The sequence below is a fragment of the Equus quagga genome, chromosome 2, assembly GCF_021613505.1.
Source record: "Equus quagga isolate Etosha38 chromosome 2, UCLA_HA_Equagga_1.0, whole genome shotgun sequence".
NCBI lineage: Eukaryota > Metazoa > Chordata > Mammalia > Perissodactyla > Equidae > Equus > Equus quagga.
This window is the reverse complement of record NC_060268.1, coordinates 91,803,162-91,821,521: the sequence shown is the minus strand read 5'-3', so window position 1 is coordinate 91,821,521 and position 18,360 is coordinate 91,803,162. Positions and strand designations below refer to the sequence as shown.

Genomic DNA, 18,360 nt, shown 5'->3' with positions numbered 1-18,360 from the left:
GGGGGGGGGGGGGGGGGGGGGGGGGGGGGGGGTCATGCGGATGGCCTTGACCTTCATCCAAGCAGTGAGGAGACCCACCCCTCCACTTCCCTCCCCTGCCTGCCCTGCGCAGTGCCTCTCACTGAGCTGAGCCTCCTTACCCTTATCTGTACAGCGCTGTGTGAGCTAAAGAGCCTCCAACATCATCCCTGTCAGTTCTGACAATGAAAGAAGGAGCCTGGCAGGATCAGGTTCCTAGAGATCCGGCTCCTCTCTCCTCTCTCTCAGTCTTGCGATGTAATGAGTAGAGCTGAGTCACCCAAACTGGGTGCCCGAGGAGAGGAGGATCCCCGTCCTCCACCCCCAGAGCCCCGGCTCTGGCTCTGCAGTGCTGCAGGGAAGGTGGGTATGAGCCTGACTCCTTGCAGGGACCTAAACCTCTGCAAAGTGGAATTGAAGATGGCGCCAGCCCTGGGAAGGAGCCCCGGGGACGGAACTGCCCTGGCCCTGCTGGCTGAGGGAAGACGAGTTTCCTAAGGAAATCCCGAGCGTGGTGCTGGTGCAGGGAGGGGTGTCTGCGCCGACCCCCTGCAGGCTGATGGTTGTCCTCTTCTTCCTTCATCTTTCCTTCCCCAAATGTCAGTTCACTGCCGGACTGTGCCAACCACCGCTTTAGGCCAAAGGATGCAGCAGGGAACAAAGCAGACAAAACCACCTGCTCTTGTGGACCTTATATTCTAACGGTGGAAGTAATAAGCCACATAAATAAAATAAATATGTACAGACTGTTCGATAGTAAGAAGGGAGAACGAGAAAAATAAAGCAGGCAGATGTAAAGGATTGAGGGGTTGAAGTATTAGGTAAAAGTGGCCGGGGTGGCCCCATTGCAAAGGGAGCTTTTGAAGAAAAACCCAAAAGAAATGAGGTTTCTGGGGAAGAGCAGTCGGCAGAGGGAGCAGAAGGACGAAGGCTGGGCTGGGAGTGTGCTGGGGTGTCGCAGAGCAGCGAGAGGGGGTCGGTGGCATTCCTGATGCTCCTGGAACACCTCCTCTGGGCCTGGCCCCTCCGGCTTGGTGGTGGAGACCACCACAGGGAGGGGGACCCTAATCAGGACCAGTGAAGTGGAGTGTGGCTGGAACTTGGAGGGGCGTCTGTGGCCTGCCTGGGGTTTGGGTTTTATTTTGGAGTTTTCTCCCCCCTTGACTCAGCTAACCCTGTGCCCAACTGAAAAACCTGTGCCTCTGCCCATGGGAAGGAGAAAATCGGTAATAATGGTCCTTGGATTTAGGATTACGCCTCATGTTTGTACGGTTTACAAATGACGTTCATACCTAGCATCTTGTTAATTCCTGCAACAATTTGGTAAGATAAGCCAATAATATCCTCCCATTTTTTGGAGAGGAAACATGGGGCTCAGAAAGGTTGAGTATCCTGCTTGGTCACACACAGGACGCATGTGGAGGAGCCAGGTCTCTGGACTCCCACCGTGTGCCACCCCAGGATGGGCGGGCTTCCTGAGGGGGCTCCTCTGCTCTCCCTTCCCCAGGTTACGTGAATTTCCGGCTTCAGTACCCTGAGCTCTTCAACAGCCTGTCCTTGGAGGCCGTCCGCTGCACCATCGAGGCCGGCTACCCTGGTGTCCTGTCCAGTCGGGACAGGTATGGCCGAGTGGTCATGCTCTTCAACATCGAGAACTGGGACTGTGAAGAAATCACCTTCGATGAGGTCAGTAGGGGCTCGCCTGGCTCCCTCCCACCCTCTGGGCTGGATTCCCTCCCACAATCTTGGCCTCTCTTGGACCCTCATTCCTGGCTCCCCAGGAGGTGAAGTCCGTGGAGGAGGGGAGAGGCAGGCAGCCAGTGCCACCAAGCCCTTTTTGGGGGGCGTGTGGAATTCCTAGGATGTGCCAGGGCAGCTGGAAACCCAGCAGCTTTGCAGGCAGAGCCCACTGGCCAGTACATGGCTGCCCCCTGGTGTCCCTGCCAAGCGGGAGTGACAGCTGTGGGCCGTGAGCTAGGGTCAGCCCTTCCCACTGCTGAAAGCTGAGAGCACACAGAGAACAGGGGTTAGTGGCCTGTGGGTGGGAGAGACTCGAGAAAGCACAGGTTCCAACCTGATTAGCAGCCTGAGGTCTCTGCGTTTATAAGCATGCGATTTCGCTTGTCAAGCCCTTGGGAGAGCTGCCCTAAGCAGGGCAGTCAGGGTTTGCGTTGGGAGAACTTTGGCGTGTGCCACGAAGCCTTCAAGGAAAATAGTGCAAACTCATTTTAGAAAATGCTATCTAGTTGTCCCGACACCATTTGTTAAAAAGTCTTTCTTCCCAATGACTTGAGATGCTGTCTTTATCACATTCTGTATTTTCATGTGTGCTTGGGTCTATTTCTGGACTTTCTGTTCTGTGCCAGGGGTCTCTGTCTATGCATGCTCCAGTACCACACTGTTTTAATTATAGAGATTGTATAGAATGTTTGATGCCTGTTAGGGTTGGTTCTGTCCTTATTCCTCCTCTTTTTCAGGACTTTCCTAGCTATTCTTATATGTTTATTTTCCCCTATGAACTTTAGAATTAACTTGTCTAGCCCCAGGAGAAAGCTTAGGTGTGTTTTTGTGGGGATAACATTAGATATAAATAACATCCTCAAGGAGAATTAGCATCTTCATGAATGCAGCATCTTTGGCCAGTTGTACTGTCCACAAGGGACACCTTCTCTTTCACAAGCCTACGTCTGAGTTTTCAGGAGCGTTTTAAAGTTCTCCACATAAACCTTATGCACATTTCTCATTGTTTGTCTCAAGTATTTATTTTACTGTAGTTGCTATAAATGAGGCTTTCTCTGCCATTATATCTTCTAATTGGTTATTGTTTGTGTATATGAAGATTATTGTTTTTGTATGTTAATTTTATATCCTGGTACTTTACTGAGTTCTTTTCGTATTTATATAATTGATTCTCTTGGATTTTCCAAGAATACTATCCTAATATTGTAAATAGAGGAAATTGTTTTTCTTTTCCTTTTCTATTGCTTATGCCACTGATTTTTTTTTTTTTAACTTGATTGCATTGGCTAATACTTCCAACACAGAGTTAAATGGTGGTGGAGACAGTCAACATCCTTATCTTGTTCCTGCTCTTATCAGGGATGCCTAGAGTGTTTTCCACTAAATAAGATACTGGCTTTAGGACTGAAGCATATATGTGTGTGTGTGAATGTATATACACATTCAGGAAGAGACAGAAATATTTTTCTTATGACATAAGTGATGTCTACTCTTTAGAAAATACAAAAAATCACAAACATAAAGTCATCCACCGTTCTTCCATCTAGAGATGTCTACCATTGACATCCTTCCAATTGATTTTTTCTAGAAACACACACATGCACACATACACATATTTTTCTCATATAAAAATGGATCATACTCTACAATAATATATCATGAATGAACATTTTCCTGTATCATTAGTCTTATGTATTATTTTTAACTGCTCCAGAATATTCCATGGCATGAATGTATCATAATGTCACTGGCCACTTATTGTTGGGCATTTAGGTTGTTTGCAATGTCTTTACTATTATAAGGGCACAGGGACAAACCCTCTGGCATCTAACCATAGATATGATATTCAAGGTTATTTTCTTGGGATACACTCATGGAAGTGGAATATCCCACCTCGAAGGCTGTGACAAGGCACCTCCAGTAAAGGATGTAGCAGGTTGCTCTCCTCTCGGGACCTTGAGCCTTACTGTCTTTGTGGGACAGATCTTACAGCCTGTTCACCTTGTGCCCAAGATCTTGCAGGCGTATTGTTTCATCCTGGAGAAGCTACTGGAGAACGAGGAGACTCAGATTAACGGCTTCTGCATCATCGAGAACTTCAAGGGCTTTACCATGCAGCAGGCCGCCGGCCTCCGGGCTTCCGATCTCAGGAAGATGGTGGACATGCTCCAGGTGAGAACTCGGAAGCTGTCTTGCAGGAGCCTCTCACATGTTGGGCAGCTGGGCCCGGTTTCCTGGTTTTATGGTGCTGGCAGGGACCTGAGAAGATGACCACCTAGACATCTATCCCACAGACACTTGCAGGGTGATCAATGGTATGTCAAGTGTTCACATCCATGAATTCATTTCCCCCATGAGAGCGTTCTCTCGCTGCTTCCCTGCTTCATTTTACAAACCTGGAAAGCCAGGCTGAGATTCGACTGACTTCTCAAGTTCATGAAACTCTAAAATGGCACAGGCCAGACTTGAACCTACGCTCTCTGATCTGGAATCACATTCTCTGTCGGCCTATGACACACTGCCTCTCTTTGAATGTGAATTTATCCTGAGAAACGGATGTCACTAACGTCCCTGACCACTCCCTCCTGTATATACTGATGTGTCGTTAGTCCGTTCTTAGAGCTAACTTTAAATCTACTTATGTGCGCCTGGGAAAGGAAGTGGGGGTCGTGGGAGGGTTTGGAGGACCATGAGGCATGACAGTGGGTCCCTGTGGTCTATAATAGTTTGCAGTCTACTCAGCAGGCAAGTGGGTTTGAAAGAACTCAGTCACCTAAGCAGCAAGCGAGGTGACCCTTCCATTTCTTTACCTACCTAATTGCCAGGTTTTATGCATCTGCAGGGAGAGGGTTGGGCCATGTGGCTTCTGGGCCTCCCTCCGGCAGTTTGGAGCCTCAGTGCAGCCAGGGTGTCCCAGGTGCTGGCCCAGGGACGGAACCTTCAGTGGGCTGTCCTCTGGGGCAGCCGTGTGATGAGACAAGTCTGTCCTTGCGGCATGGGGAGAGGCAGTGGGAGCGTGAGTGGCAGCTCTGAGGCCATGGGGGCTGTGTGGCGGGGTGCTCTCTGTCACTGCAGGATTCCTTCCCGGCCCGGTTCAAAGCCATCCACTTCATCCACCAGCCGTGGTACTTCACCACGACCTACAACATGGTCAAGCCCTTCTTGAAGAGCAAGCTGCTCCAGAGGGTGAGTGCGGGGCCGCGCAGGGAAGGTGCTCAGTGAGCGAGGTGAGTGGGTGAGTGAGCGAGTGAGTGGGGGCTGTAGCGGGAAGGGTTCATGAGACAAGACGGGGTAGTGTGGGGAGAAGGGGACCCCACCTGAGCCCTCCCCAGACTCTGTTCCATGGTCCTGATTTGAGTGGATTCCGCAGACAGCACAACATGGAGGACTATGGAGAAGGACGTGACTGGGCAGAGACAACATACTGTGCCTTTGTCCTCCCGTCCCCTTCCTTCCCTCCAACCCTTCATCCTAGGGCACTCCCTGCTCAGCTCTGTCTCCTCTGCTTCCTTGCAGGTCTACGTCCACGGAGATGACCTCTCCAGCTTCTTCCAGGAGATCGACGAGGACATCCTGCCAGCCGACTTTGGAGGCACCCTGCCTAAGTACGATGGCAAGATCGTCGCCGAACAGCTCTTTGGCCCCCGGGCCCAAGCCGAGAATACAGCCTTCTGAGGACGTCTCCTGCTGTCAGCCCTGTAGTTAGGATCCCTGGGCCTCTCCTTAGCTGTCCTGGACCCAGAAGGCTGGGCAAAGGGCTGCCTGGAGTGACTGATTCTCCTGAACCTCCCTAAGCTTGGGTGTGCTCAGGTGTCACCCTCCACCCAAGTTGGGGTGCAATAAAACAGGGGGAATTCCCTTGAATGAGAAGAATTGGGGGCAGTTATATTCCTACTGCTTCTGAAGCTTTAGGACTGTGTCTTGTGTGGGGTTGAGTTTCCAAGACTCTAATTAAGCTTCTCAATGATTTCTTTCCTTTGTAACAATTTTGCTACTTAGGGTCTGTGAAAACGGATAGGGAGGCTGGTTTAAAAGTCTCCTCCCTGGCCAAAAAAATACAATAAAAGCATAAAAGGGGTGGGGGGCGGGATAAGGGCAAATGATCTGGCAAGCCCAGTAATCTTGGTGGATGGTAGGCAGGGGAGGGGTGTTCCATGAAGTCCAGAGTGGAAGCAGCCTTGAAGAGGCTCCATTTTGCGGTGGCCTGGTCCCCGAGTTGGGTGCAATCTGATGTGTGCATGTGTAGTGATGGTCAGGAGCTTAGACCTCCTTCCAGGTGGCAGTTGTGTCCCCCTCTGTCTGTCTGTGGGGTCTCTCCTCCAGACCCTTGGCCTCAACGACCATTTTCCTTAGATTTACAGACGCTGTCTTCTCTGAGCACTCTCAGTCCTCAATTATGCACTGCAAGCTTTCTTTGTCTTCCGTCTCAGGAACTTTACAGTCATGAACTTCTACTTTCCAGCTCTGCATATTTTGATGAATGCAAATGCTTTCCTCGGGTGTTTGGTGATTTTTGAGTGTGTGCTCATTTTTATTAGAGGCTTTGGTTTGCTGGGTGTGCTGCTCCCTCTTGGGGAAGGGCTGGCTTCTTCTGGGCGTGGGGCTCCCAGGCATTGACAGATACTTCTCCCAAGACCCCACCCTGACTTTCCCACCTAGAGGCAGATGCTTCTTCCTGTTGTCTGGCTAGGGGTGGTGGGTGAGGGTCGACTGGCCTGGCTGCTCCCACTGAGGTACTCCAGTAATCATCCCAAGACTTCTCTACCCTTGCCTGGGGGTCAGCCCCTTCCTTGTGGCCATGGAGCACCCTTGGTGCTGCACCCACCTTGTGGGGCAGGACCGTCAGCTGCTTCCTGGGCTGTGGGTTCAATCCAGTCCCATCTGCCTTCACTCCTTCAGGAACTTCTTGATCCACAGAGAGCCCTCTTGCTTGTTTTCGAGCGTGGCTATGTACATGCACATGTCTACGTGAATGTACATACGTATATGCATTTATTTCTTACATCCTTTCTTTCATTGCTAGGGTTTGCAGTGCATGCTCGTCACCCAAGCAAATACCCTGTTTATCATGTTCAGTCAACAATCCATGGTCATAAATGACATTGACATAAGACCTCTGAGCTGGAGGAGGAATCACAGCACATTATTGTGGGTGGAAGGGTGGGAGGCTGACCAGCGAGAATTTTCCCCAAACGCTTCTTCAAACCCTTTCAAAGTTGAGCTCCCCTTTTCCAAATCAAATCTCACATGGAACTCTAGTGTTTAAGCCTGAAAAGAGTGAAGCTGCTCTGGTTGAAGGGGGCTCAGCAGCCTCACCCCAAGGCATCTCTCGGAAGATCTACAGCTGCGAAGGTATTTCCAGTACAAGGGCGTGAGCACATCTGTCCAATGGTGCTGAGAGGTCAAGTGATAAGAGAATGGAGATTTGCATTTGCCAAATGAGGGGCCCTGGTGACCCCAGAGTAGAGGCGTTGGTAGAGTGGGGACAAGGACGTGGCTGAGTTAAAGAAATGAAAGGAATAAGCATTTTTTTAAGCTTTCAAGATATACTTTTAGTTGATTTTCAAACGAATCGTGCCCCAAATCTGAGGGAAACAGTGGCTGATCCCTCTTGGTTGACTCCCATCTTCCCCTGGCCCCAGATTGCCAGGACCCCTCCTGGACCAGCCTGGGCCCACCCTCTGATTTGTGGGGGCTCTCATTTATCAGTGAGATCAGGATGTGGAGAAAACTGCAGGCCGATGCTGACCAGGGGCTCTTCAGGCAGCTTGGCTCTTAGTCAAATCCAAATGGGATGCTGGGGTCCCCCCTAAAGTCAGCATGGCTAGGGCCTTGGCTTAGGGTCTGGGTTTGACACAAAAGCCCAGGGGCTTTCTGAGGAGGAAGCTGCAGGGTTGGGACCCCTGAGTGGGCTCTGACTATGGGCTAGCAGCGCTCCCTGCTGGCCTTGCCCTGGTGCTGCCCCTCCATGCACAGAGACCCCTGGGCCAGAACTTGCCCAGGCCCCCTGGTGCCGCCTTTGGGAGAACATGTCTGAGGACCATCAATGTTACAGTCTGATGTGCTCAGCCTCACAAAATGCCAGCTGCCTACGTGCTGGATTCCTAAAGGGGCCACCACCCCCACATTAATGAGAGAGAGGAAGAGGGCCAATAAAATACTCTTTTGAAAGCCACCGAATGTGGGAAAGGGGACAACAAAACATGAATTTTATGACAACTGTTTGCTGTCCCGAACAGCTTCCTTTCTGGAAACATCTGGGATGAGGCAGGGATTCTGCCCCATAAAAGTAATTTGAACAGAGCATGATACGTTTCTGCCATCCTCATGTGGACCTGCGGGCAATGCTATCTGTTAGCAGATGGAGGCAATTTGTTAAGGTGTGGATGGGCGTCTGGGTGGGGAAATGGGCCACTAGCTTCACGGAGCCTCTGAGCAAGATTGGCCACTGCTCAGAGCCTCTGGCCACTGCTCAGAGCCTCGAATTCACCCAAGGGCTGTGGAGGAGCCGGATTTGCCAATGCTGCCTGGTTGCCTGGCAAAGCCTACATGGAAGAGGGATGCGCTGGTCTTAAGCCAGCCAGGAAAAGAGCTGAAGAGTCGCGTAAGGGGCAAATTGGACCATGTTTTATCTCACTTTCTGTGGCGGGCGTGGCTCTGGTGTTGAGGAAACTCGGCAGTGCTGGGTCTGGATGCTCACAGGATCCCCAGGAGCCTCAGTACTCACTGTGGTCCAGGGAGCTTGCCAGCAAAGCATTTTAATAGGATTCCCTGGAGACTGCACAGTAAAGCAGTGATTTGCAACCTCCCTGCTCCCTGGGGAGCTTTAAAACTACTGAGGCCTTGACCCCAACCCCAGACAGTCTGATGTCCTTGGGCTGCGTGTGGTTTGGGCATCAGGATCTTTCCAAGGTCTCCAGGTGGCTCAAAGGTGCACTGCCCTAAATCTTGTGTGTTGACATATGGAGGCGAGGATATGGAGGAACCCACTTTAGCAAGTTTTAATAATCCAAGGATTTAAAGGCAGACTCTGCACTTGGCTCTTCCTGAGCAGAGAGGACAGAGAAGCAGGACTGCAAAAGCCCATTTGGGAAGGCAGCAGGTGCCTGGCTATCTGGTCCAGAATTACAGCAATTTCCTCCCTGGGGGTTGTGCCCAGCAGTAGCCCTGCCATCAGGCGGAAATGTATAGGTCTCATCCCTTGATTTCTCAAGGTGGCTATATTAAGGAAGGAAGAGATCAGGATCAGAGTTTGATGATGCACACGTGTGGCTGGTCAGCACTTCCAAGCCCAAGGATGTTTCTGAAAACTATACCCAGGCCCATCTCTGCTTTCCCCGTGGGCCCGGCAGTTAGACATCCCCGGCTGGAGCTGCACCACCACACACTCTTTTCTTCTGGTTTCTACACTGTCCCAGAAGGTGATTTATGAGCGGGAACCAAACAGACAATGCCCAAACCGCTGCCCAAAATAACACTAGCACGTTGAAAATTATTATTTTATTTGATCCTCTCAATATCCAGACATAGGCATTCTTAGAATTATTCCCATCATACAGGAGAAAAACAAAAACAAACAAAAACCTGAGGTTAACTCCTGCTCAGGGTCAGAGCTAGGAAGTGGCTAGGATGGGACTCTAACCCAGCAACTCTGGCTCCAAATCCCTTTAGTTCTGTTACAACTTGTACTTTGCATCAAAAGTTTATTCGGGGAGGTGTAGATAGGAGGGGCAAAAAAACAATGAAATCAGAACTTCATTTATTCCAGGTCAGTTTCACTAACCATCATCAGATAAAGGAGGAAACAACTAGGAGGAAACCAAACAGTCTTCAGTAGAGATGGTGGTGTAATTCCAAATGGGGTAGACAGCATGAATCAAAATGAAGTTCTGGGTGGCACACAGCCACAGGAGAGAGGGGTTTAACTTATCCCCTCTTTGGGGAGAGGTTCAGCCATTCAAAGCCAAACTGCCCATAACGTCTTCCTAACCACCCAGGTCCACGGCTGGCACATTCACCTAACCTCCCCTAAGGGGGCATCCCAAGAAAGAAACAAGGAGGGAGGCTGTCGTACATATGGAGGGCCATCCACTTTGGGGTTTGGTGCGCGCCATGGGAAAGTACTCCCTATCGGGCTAGAGCCAAGGGGGCTGTTGATGAAAGGTATAATACAAAATATATTGGCACCATCTGGACAGCCAGTGATTATAGGTAAATGTGACCCAGCACAGATCTCTAGAGTTGCCTTAGGAGAGGCACAGCTGGTGGTCTTAAACCGCCATATTGGCAAGCTGCTGGCATTGACCTACCTAACACCCTGGGCCTGGAATCTCTTCCATCTGGTACTTTTCATAGGTAGTATTTTTTACAAGTTGGTTTTCATGGATCAAAATAGCCTGGCTATTTTGTGGGGCATAGGAAGTGGGGGGAAGCTTGCTTAGCAGAGGGATGCACTTTGAAATTTGATATTGGGCATTCTGAGGTCATGTAAATGCACATCCTCCAAAACCAACACTCCCCACCCCACCTAGCTTGTCAAAGGTTTTGCACAGCCGAGGAGGGAAGACAACTCTTGAGTGCAAGACTCTTCGGGCAGGGGAGCATGGACTGGTACAACTCTCCTGGCTGGACCAGTGCTTGGCCCTGGGAGACCCTTAGCTGGGATTCAGACAGATACAAAGGAGAAGAAAACACCTCCACCACTCAGTCAACCCAATATAATCTTAGTTTAGGTGATGTCCACCCAGTCTTTTCAAAGCACTGTTAGAAAAGCACACAAATCATGCATGGGAACCACCACTTACCTCTCACCTTACATTGTCTCTCCATGGTTCACTTTACAGAGCAAGTGATTAAAATGCTGATATCTCACTTATCTCAGGCCTTGGCTTTCTTGCCTGGAGACCATGGGCTGTTCATTTCTTTGGTATTTGTTTGCAAGGCTGGGTTAAAAATCAATCGTGATGAGAACTTGGTGTTTTATCGATTTTCCTTCAAGCTCATGCTTTGGTGAAGATACAGGAAGAATTCTTTTAGATGGAAAATCTCCACCATACAAAGGACACACAGCCAGCCAACATTTTTAGTCTTTTATTTTTTTTAAGTAAAGAAATTCCACTGAATCAAAGATAACAAAATTACAGGTTTTTTTGTAATGATCTTTGTTTACCACCACACACAATCAAAACAGAACCAAAAGTAATATGAGAACATAAAATGATCTAGGACACCACTGTTTAGTATAATTTCTTAATAAAGGTAAATATCCTCGTATTTAGAAAAAATTGCATTGCTAGTTGCGAATTTAAACGCCCCGGTGCTGAAGGGTTCTGTATTTCCCCCCAAAGCCCAGCAGCACGGAGGGTTTCAGAACACAAACTCAAAAATACATTATTTTCAGGGCAGCATTTTAAGTTTCAGAAAATCCAAATAAAACAAAACAAACAAAAATGAGGAATGTAAAAGTGATGGTTCTCAAAAACCAATCTGGAAGCAGATCTGCCAACGGGAGGAGGTGGTGGGCTGGAGCCTAACCAGGGAAAGGGAAATGCAAACTGGCTCCCCACCCCGGCCCCGGCCCTGGTGTCGCTAAGGCAGCTGCAGTGGTGGGAGTCAGAAGCTCAGGTACAGTGAAGGTCTTCCTGAGGCAATGAGTGGGAGACCCAGGTCACCTGGAACTGGTGTGGAGAGGCGAGAAGGTTCTACATGGACTTGTCTTTTAGGAAAACTGAAGAGGCAAAACAAAAACCAAATAAAACCTAACTCCTACACCCAGGGACTTGGTGCACCCACATGAACAGCCTGAGAGGGGAGTGGCTGACGCCGGGACCAAGGGGGCCAGCAATTATTCTCGGTGACTGTTGGCTGCTCAACGTGGGTGGTCTGGAAGGAGCATGCCCATCGAGATGAAGGGTGTTTCTGCAGGTGCTATAAGTGGACTGTCCCCAACTTACGGCAATAGTAGATTTCTTTGCTAATGTGGACTAGAAGGAACAGAAGGTAGGTTATAGATTTGATTACTAATTGACAGGAGTTGAGTTAAAAGGACTTAATCCACTGATTAGAAATTCACTTCAGCTTATTCATTAGAGATACATGAAAGCTTACCCATGCTAGGAAAAACAGTTCAGGAAACGGGGAGACTGACTCTTCCAAAAGGGGCAGCTGTCTACTGTCTGGGAGTCTGAGAATGGCTGCCGAGCCGGACTCTACTTCCAAGGGCCCCTTCGGGAGGGTGCCTGGGCCCTCGCATCTGGAGGTTGTGGTGGCAGCGACACAGGCAGAGGACCCAGCTCTGGTTTTGGTTAGCAATCCAGTGCTCACTGCCAGCAGCGGCCAGTCCCCCTTCCCTCCGCTTCAAATACAACTTGGCAGAAGCAATCCTCATTTACGAAGAGGGGGCACTTCCCTCTGCTTAGATAACAGAGGGAGGAGAGACCCTTCCCTCAATTGCTTGCCCTCTAAAGGCCACGCAAGTCCCCTTTTCAGGGCTTTTTGAGGCATCCAATCTAAATGGCTTTGGACAACAGAGTGAGGCCAAGAAGGCAGGCAGGCATTCGGGGATGAGGCATTTGGCCAGTTCTGGATCACTCATATTGTCCAGGGGTCAGGGGCCTAACGTAACAAGGAGCGTACAGGCCACGTGCAGAAATTCTCTGGTTTTGCTCTGGCTTTGCTTCAAACTTCCAGAGCAGAAGAACTGGAAATCTAATGCCACAATATTGTTATAATACCAGGGCATATTCTGGAGGCAAGTTAAGGCTTTCTGGGCAAAGAAAAGGATTGCAGAGGATACTGGGAGATGCTGCAGAGAAATGCTTCTTAACCACTCTCCTGTGCTGCCTGAAGGACAAAGATGAGTTCAGTGATCTTTACTTCAGCTCTAGTTCAGAATCAATGCCACAGGGAAAGAAAAACCTCTCACATCTCGGACATCTGCTTGTCTGGCAAACATAAACAAGAACACATGTATTGTTTCCCGGGAGCTGGCAGAATGGACCGCAAGTTACAAAGAGAGCTCTCATTCGGATGCCAGGCGTATCAGCTCAGCTACCCAGAAAGTTCAGCTTTAATGAGGACTGGAGCTTCCCAATGAAAGCCTGAGCGGGAAGGGTTTCTGCCCTGGGCATGCTCAGTGCTCTGCCTGAGGACACAGCGGGATGGGGACATTCGCCTTCTTCCAATGGTCAGCACCTGTCCCAGTCACAAGACCCCCACCTCGGAACAGCAAGGATATTGAGATGACAGTGGAGACTCTGAAGAGAGGCCAAAGACACAGGGCTTGGGGCAAGATCAAGGGTCTTCCCCAGCAAAGGCTTCCTGCAGAAGCTCCCTCTCTCCGAGTCCCTTCCCAGTATCCGTTTCCACTTGCAAGGGCTGTAGGAGGCAAGTGGGGATGTTCAGGCAGGTGACGGGTAACTAGATGGAGCGGTTTTAGAGATGGTCTAAGGTGAGGTAACTGGGACTTGGAGAGGTGGAGTGGAGACAGGACAAGAACCCAGGTCTCCTGGACTCTGGTCCCGTAACACCATGTCAAGAAAGGAATGCTCCTCTTTCAGGCATATTTCCACTCCTACACTTTGTCAGAGCATTCCCTGTAAGTGTAAGATGCTGCTCAGAGGCTAAAAGAATATCGTGACAACAAACAGCTTTCTGCTTTTATGCTGCTCTGGAATCACTGGTACAAACTCACAGCAGGAGACAAGAGGTTTTCTTCAAGTCTTTTCAACTCCGTTCTAACACAGATGAATCAAGGAGACCTGACACCATTTTCCAGATAATCCTAATTTGACTGGGATCAGTTACTCATCAGCGTCTTTCAAGCCTTTAGGACTCGGGGAGTACAACCAGGAGAAATGGGGGTGCTTTCCCTCCTTGGTTTTTAGCCTGTTATTCCTGCAATAGAACTGTCTACGTCTTATATCCTTAACCTGATTTAAAAATATAATATTCAAATGCTCTTTGAAAATTCAGCCTTGTTTTAACCCAAACAGAACCTTAATAGCAAGAAGAGCACTCATGTTATCATCAGAAATGAAGGATTTTAGGAAGAGAAGCAAGTGAAGCTGGAGGAAGGAAAAAGCTGACCACATGTAAAGTGCTGTCCCCTTGTTTACTAGGCAAGCTTGCATCTCTGTGAATTCAATGCCTCTGTGCTCTCATTCAGGGACAGACAAGAATTTTCCTGTAAGACAGCCACAGTCACATTCTCATTTCCATGCTCGCGAGCCCGATGCTCGAACAAAGGGCTTCAGTCAATTTCATGTGAGCCAAAATGGAATGTCAGTGCCATTCAGAGGCACACACTGAAAAGATTTCAGCTGGGACCCGGCCCCCCCAGTCCTGTGGGGGACATTCTGGTTGGACGGCAACAAAGGCTACACCCCAAGCCGTGCCTCTCCTCCAGGGGGCCACCAGAACTGCCCTGCGACCAGGCTCCAAGGGCTTCTGGGTCCCCAGGCTCCCCGCCAGTGTGTGACCACAGGGGTGTCTTTTCTTCTCCTGAATGGAGCCGGTACCTGGCCACTGCTTTGTCAGGACAGGTCAAGAGATGTGGCCTGAGGCCAACGAAAGGAGCCTCTCGCTTCCTGGGATGGTGATCCAACCCCATGAAGTTATTGCCTCATTTCCCTAATTTCACAGAAAGCCTTGAGGAATGAGGGTGCAGTAGGAAATATGACTACGAATCTCCCAGATTACAGCTGTGGTCGTTGGGAGGAGGGAAAAGCAACAGAGGAGAGGGACTCGCTTCCAAACTGAGGGGTGGATGATAAAGTGCCAACTTGTGCTAAAAGAACATGAAGAGGAAATGCAGTAGAAAAATAACAACTTGGGAGAAAAGTCACAATGATGAATTTGGGGTGTGTGAGAAATTAGAACAAAGCAAAGAGGTGACCATAAAAATCTCAATCTTTTGAGATAATGGCTGTTTTCGATGTTATTAGGAAGATCTGGTGATTGTCAGAAAACAACTTCTTCAGGTCACAGACATTACTGTCACAGTCATTTGGACCAATGCCCCAGCTACGTACCCCTGTGGGCATGAGGGTTTGCATCCGGGCCCTCAACTGGCTCCCTGGAACCCCTTAAACATCCACCTGGACCCACTACTTATATTCCCGTCTGTCCTGGAGCAAAGGAGATGAAGCAGGGACATTTTTTAGAAAGTATCCAGGCAATTTCACTCGTAGTTCTGTTTAGTTCTAGATAGCAAGTGCTGATTTTTCAAAGTGCAGGGTTTTTACATATTCAAGTACCCCAAGAACGGAGAACCGGAGTACTCGGAACCGAGAGTGACATTTTCACTTGAGAAGACACACTTCAGAAAGATCTATCCAACAGACTACGAACACTGGCTACTAAATTAAAAATCTGGTTTCAAAATCACATGCTCTTCGGTTGGAGAGATCTTTCTCCAAACTCAGATCCCGCTTTTGAATTGTTCGGTATCAAAAGCCAACGTTAGAGAGACCTGGGTTAAAAAAATAAAATTGCAATTGAGTGCTTCAACAAAACAAAACGAAACAAAACACCCCTTTTTCTGAAATGAGGGACAGAAAAAAAGGCAAATGATGACATGTACATGCTTAGACTAGGAGAAGAGCTCCCAGGCTCCCCTAGAGGGATGTTCTCTCAAACCGCAGTAAACTGAGTTTGTCATTGAACTTGGGATCTGGTAGTATTTTGGCAATCTACCTGGTCCAAGTGCCCCATTTTACAGGTGAAGAAACTAAAGTTCAAGGGTCTTTTCCAGGGTCACATGGCCAGTGAGAAGCAGAGTCAGGCGTGGCCCAGGCCCTTTCCGAGACGTCACACTGGGATCACACAAGGGCAGCCGCTCAGGACAGCTCTTGTTGCTTCGGGGGTCCCTGGGAGCTCAGAGACACCTCTACCTAGGAATTTCAATAAAATGAGCTACCGAGAAGTTTCTAATTTAAAGGCCCCGAAGAACAGTGTTTCCCACATTTTCCCGGTGATGGGAATCACCTGGGGCACTTGTCAAACATAAAATCCCCAGACCCCTCCCCAGACCCACCGAAGCAGCTTTTCCAAGGGGAGGGGCCTCGGAGGCTAAATCTTTAACAAGTGCCCTAGGTAACTCCCATCACCAGCAAAGTGGGAAAAGCGTCTTAGAAGACAGTGAGGGAGACACTTGGCTTGTGACTGAGGGAATTTGCTTTGCCATGTAGAAGGCCGCACTCCAGCCTGGGAGGCCCAGGCCCTCAGGCTCCCAGCTGAACTGCATCTTCAGCAGTGGCCTAGACCGGTGAGCTCTTTTCAGGGTCTCAGTAGGGACACACACAGCCACCAGGGAATGATGTACATCCTTCACTGTTCTTGGGGAAAAGCCTTTTGATTGGCAAAGCGAAACTGCTGTTCAGACACATTTTTAATAGGGAAACTAGATGTAATTGGCTTAAAAGCAACCAGGTGGTGAAACTGGACAGGAGGGTGGGAACCCTGTCGCCTGTCACCATGGCTAACAACGCAATGGAGAAAACCAGTAAGTAAGCACAAAATAGCCTGGAGCTCTCAGGGACAGCCGCCTACTCCAGCACAGGTGTGCCTGGTGGGTGGTCCCCGTTGATGGTGTGAGGTCAGATCCAGGTCACTGGGGGAGAGGGGGGACCTGAAACAGCAGATGAAGGAGGTTGGTTCCAGGGGAGGGCAGCTGGAGTGCGGCAGAGTTCGGGAGGCCTCACTCCAGGTCGGCCTCCACCTGCTCGGTGTCGGAGCACTGAGACTTGTTACGTTCCCACTGGCAGATGGCGTCGGCGTACTCCACCACCAGCTTATCCATCCACGTCAGGGGCTCGGGGAACAGCACGGAACCCTCAAAGAAGCCCAGGTGGCCCCCGTGCAGCGGCAGCACAAACATGACATTCTCCCGTTTCTCTGCAGGTGAAAGGCAGCTGCGTGAGTCACTGTCCTTGGGTTAGCACAGGGTAGGAGGTGCCAAGTGAGCTGGCCACGCTGCTGCAGGCTTTTCCCACTGGGGAAGGTCGAGTAAGTGGGCATCCGACCTCCATTTGCTCTGCCTTGTTCACCAAAGTGGGGGGATCCGGTGGGCCAGGCAGGACAGTGGGCTCTAGCAGGTTTGGAATAGCAGCTTTGCTTTGGGGCAAAACGGGCTGTGTGGGTTTTGCGGGGAGAAGCCAGGCACTCGTATTGCTAAAGCTCCCTGGGCGATTTGACTGTACAGCCAAACGCTTCCCAAATTTGTGCATCCAAATCACTGAGATTTGCCTTAAAATGCAGATTTGATTTTAACAGGCTGGGGGAGGAGCTGAGAGTCTGCATTTCTAACAAGCTCCCAGGTGATGCTGAGGCTATTGGCGGGGGCCAGGCTTTGGGGAAGGATGCATAGCGTTTCTATGGTTTTTTACTAGAGAACAAGGTGAATTCAATACAGTCAATGCTATTTCATTGCAGACATTTATCTTTTAAGACTAAAACACAAAGCTGCAAGTTGTGTTAAAAGATGCTCAGTGGCGAATGCTAAATGGCCACCCTGAGATTACTAACGTGGAGCCTGACTTGATGAGTCCACGTCTAGCTTAGTCCCACATGGGCTAGTATAGGCCGTTACTAAAGATGTGTGCGAAATGGGCAGCCAGGGGAATAACTGACAGGGGTCCCTTGCTGGCTGCTCCAGGCCTCTGAGGTGCTTCCTGGCATGCACACTTCTGCCTCTACTGGCCTTTTCTCTTTTCTGACCCTGTTGATTCATCCTATTTAGTCACCATTTCCTAATTTCTGTGTGAAAGCATTCGAGCTGCGGAAGCTCCTCTGGAGGTACAGAAGGACACAAGTGCCGCCGCCTTCCCTCACTGCTCCGTGCAGGGCTGAGCGGCCGCTGTTGTGTAGGGCTCCTCTGTCCACTGTATTATCTACTCTTCTACCCTGGGGTTATGAGAGAGCCAGAAGTACCCCTCCTCCCATAGAGGACTATGGAGGGCGGGAGACTGGTCCCAGGGGTTGAATTACAATTCAGGGTAAGTCGGGGATTCCCAGGGTTTGCTTTTCAGGTTAGGTTTTAAGTCTAAATATATCTCTTTAAGTCACACTCTCAAGACTTAATAGAACCACAAGCCTGAGACAATAATTTCACAGGACACGAGGGGACTCCCCACACCCCTCTTGTCTATGAATATAAATGATGTTCCTGTCTCCTGCACAAGGGTGGAACACGAGAAGGCTCTGCCCAGGCCCAGACCCCATGATTATCAGGCTAGGCCGAATAAGAACATTGCCACAAGACGTCCTTCCCCATAGAAGCTGGTCTCCAGGAGATGACAGCAGGGCAAAGGGGACACAAGTGACAATGGTGATATGCTGATCAGTGAGGGAGCAGCGGGAAGAAACACTTACCCGAAAGAGATTTTGGAATGGTCAGCAGACTTTCATGCACCAAGGGGTCATCAGCTGCATTAACCAGCATGAGAGGCACAGAAATCTGCAATAAGGAAATAAAGCAGAATTGAAGTATCGATTCCCTTTATGCGAGCCCACTGAGTCACAGCTCAAATTCCCTACCGGACATGTCTTTGAAGCAAAGGGAAGACGGTCACTGCTCGGTTTGCTGAAGAGCTGGGTTCAGGC

At 49.7% G+C, this 18,360-nt stretch overlaps 2 protein-coding genes across 2 annotated transcripts in view; one reads left to right on the top strand and one right to left on the bottom strand.

Moving 5' to 3' along the window:
• RLBP1 (retinaldehyde binding protein 1) overlaps positions 1–5,433 on the top strand; it is a 7,478-nt gene extending 2,045 nt beyond the window's left edge. Inside the window, exons 4-7 of the mRNA XM_046649339.1 lie at positions 1,526–1,704; positions 3,772–3,930; positions 4,834–4,944; positions 5,275–5,433. Coding sequence (XP_046505295.1) covers positions 1,526–1,704; positions 3,772–3,930; positions 4,834–4,944; positions 5,275–5,433 — 608 coding nt within the window. The remainder of the gene's footprint in view (positions 1–1,525; positions 1,705–3,771; positions 3,931–4,833; positions 4,945–5,274) is intronic.
• A 5,401-nt stretch (positions 5,434–10,834) lies between these two features.
• ABHD2 (abhydrolase domain containing 2, acylglycerol lipase) overlaps positions 10,835–18,360 on the bottom strand; it is a 95,676-nt gene continuing 88,150 nt past the window's right edge. The window contains exons 10-11 of the mRNA XM_046653722.1: positions 18,130–18,214; positions 10,835–16,653 (exon numbers count right to left, since the gene is read on the bottom strand). Of these exons, the coding sequence (XP_046509678.1) occupies positions 16,457–16,653; positions 18,130–18,214 (282 nt within the window). The 3' untranslated portion in view covers positions 10,835–16,456. The remainder of the gene's footprint in view (positions 16,654–18,129; positions 18,215–18,360) is intronic.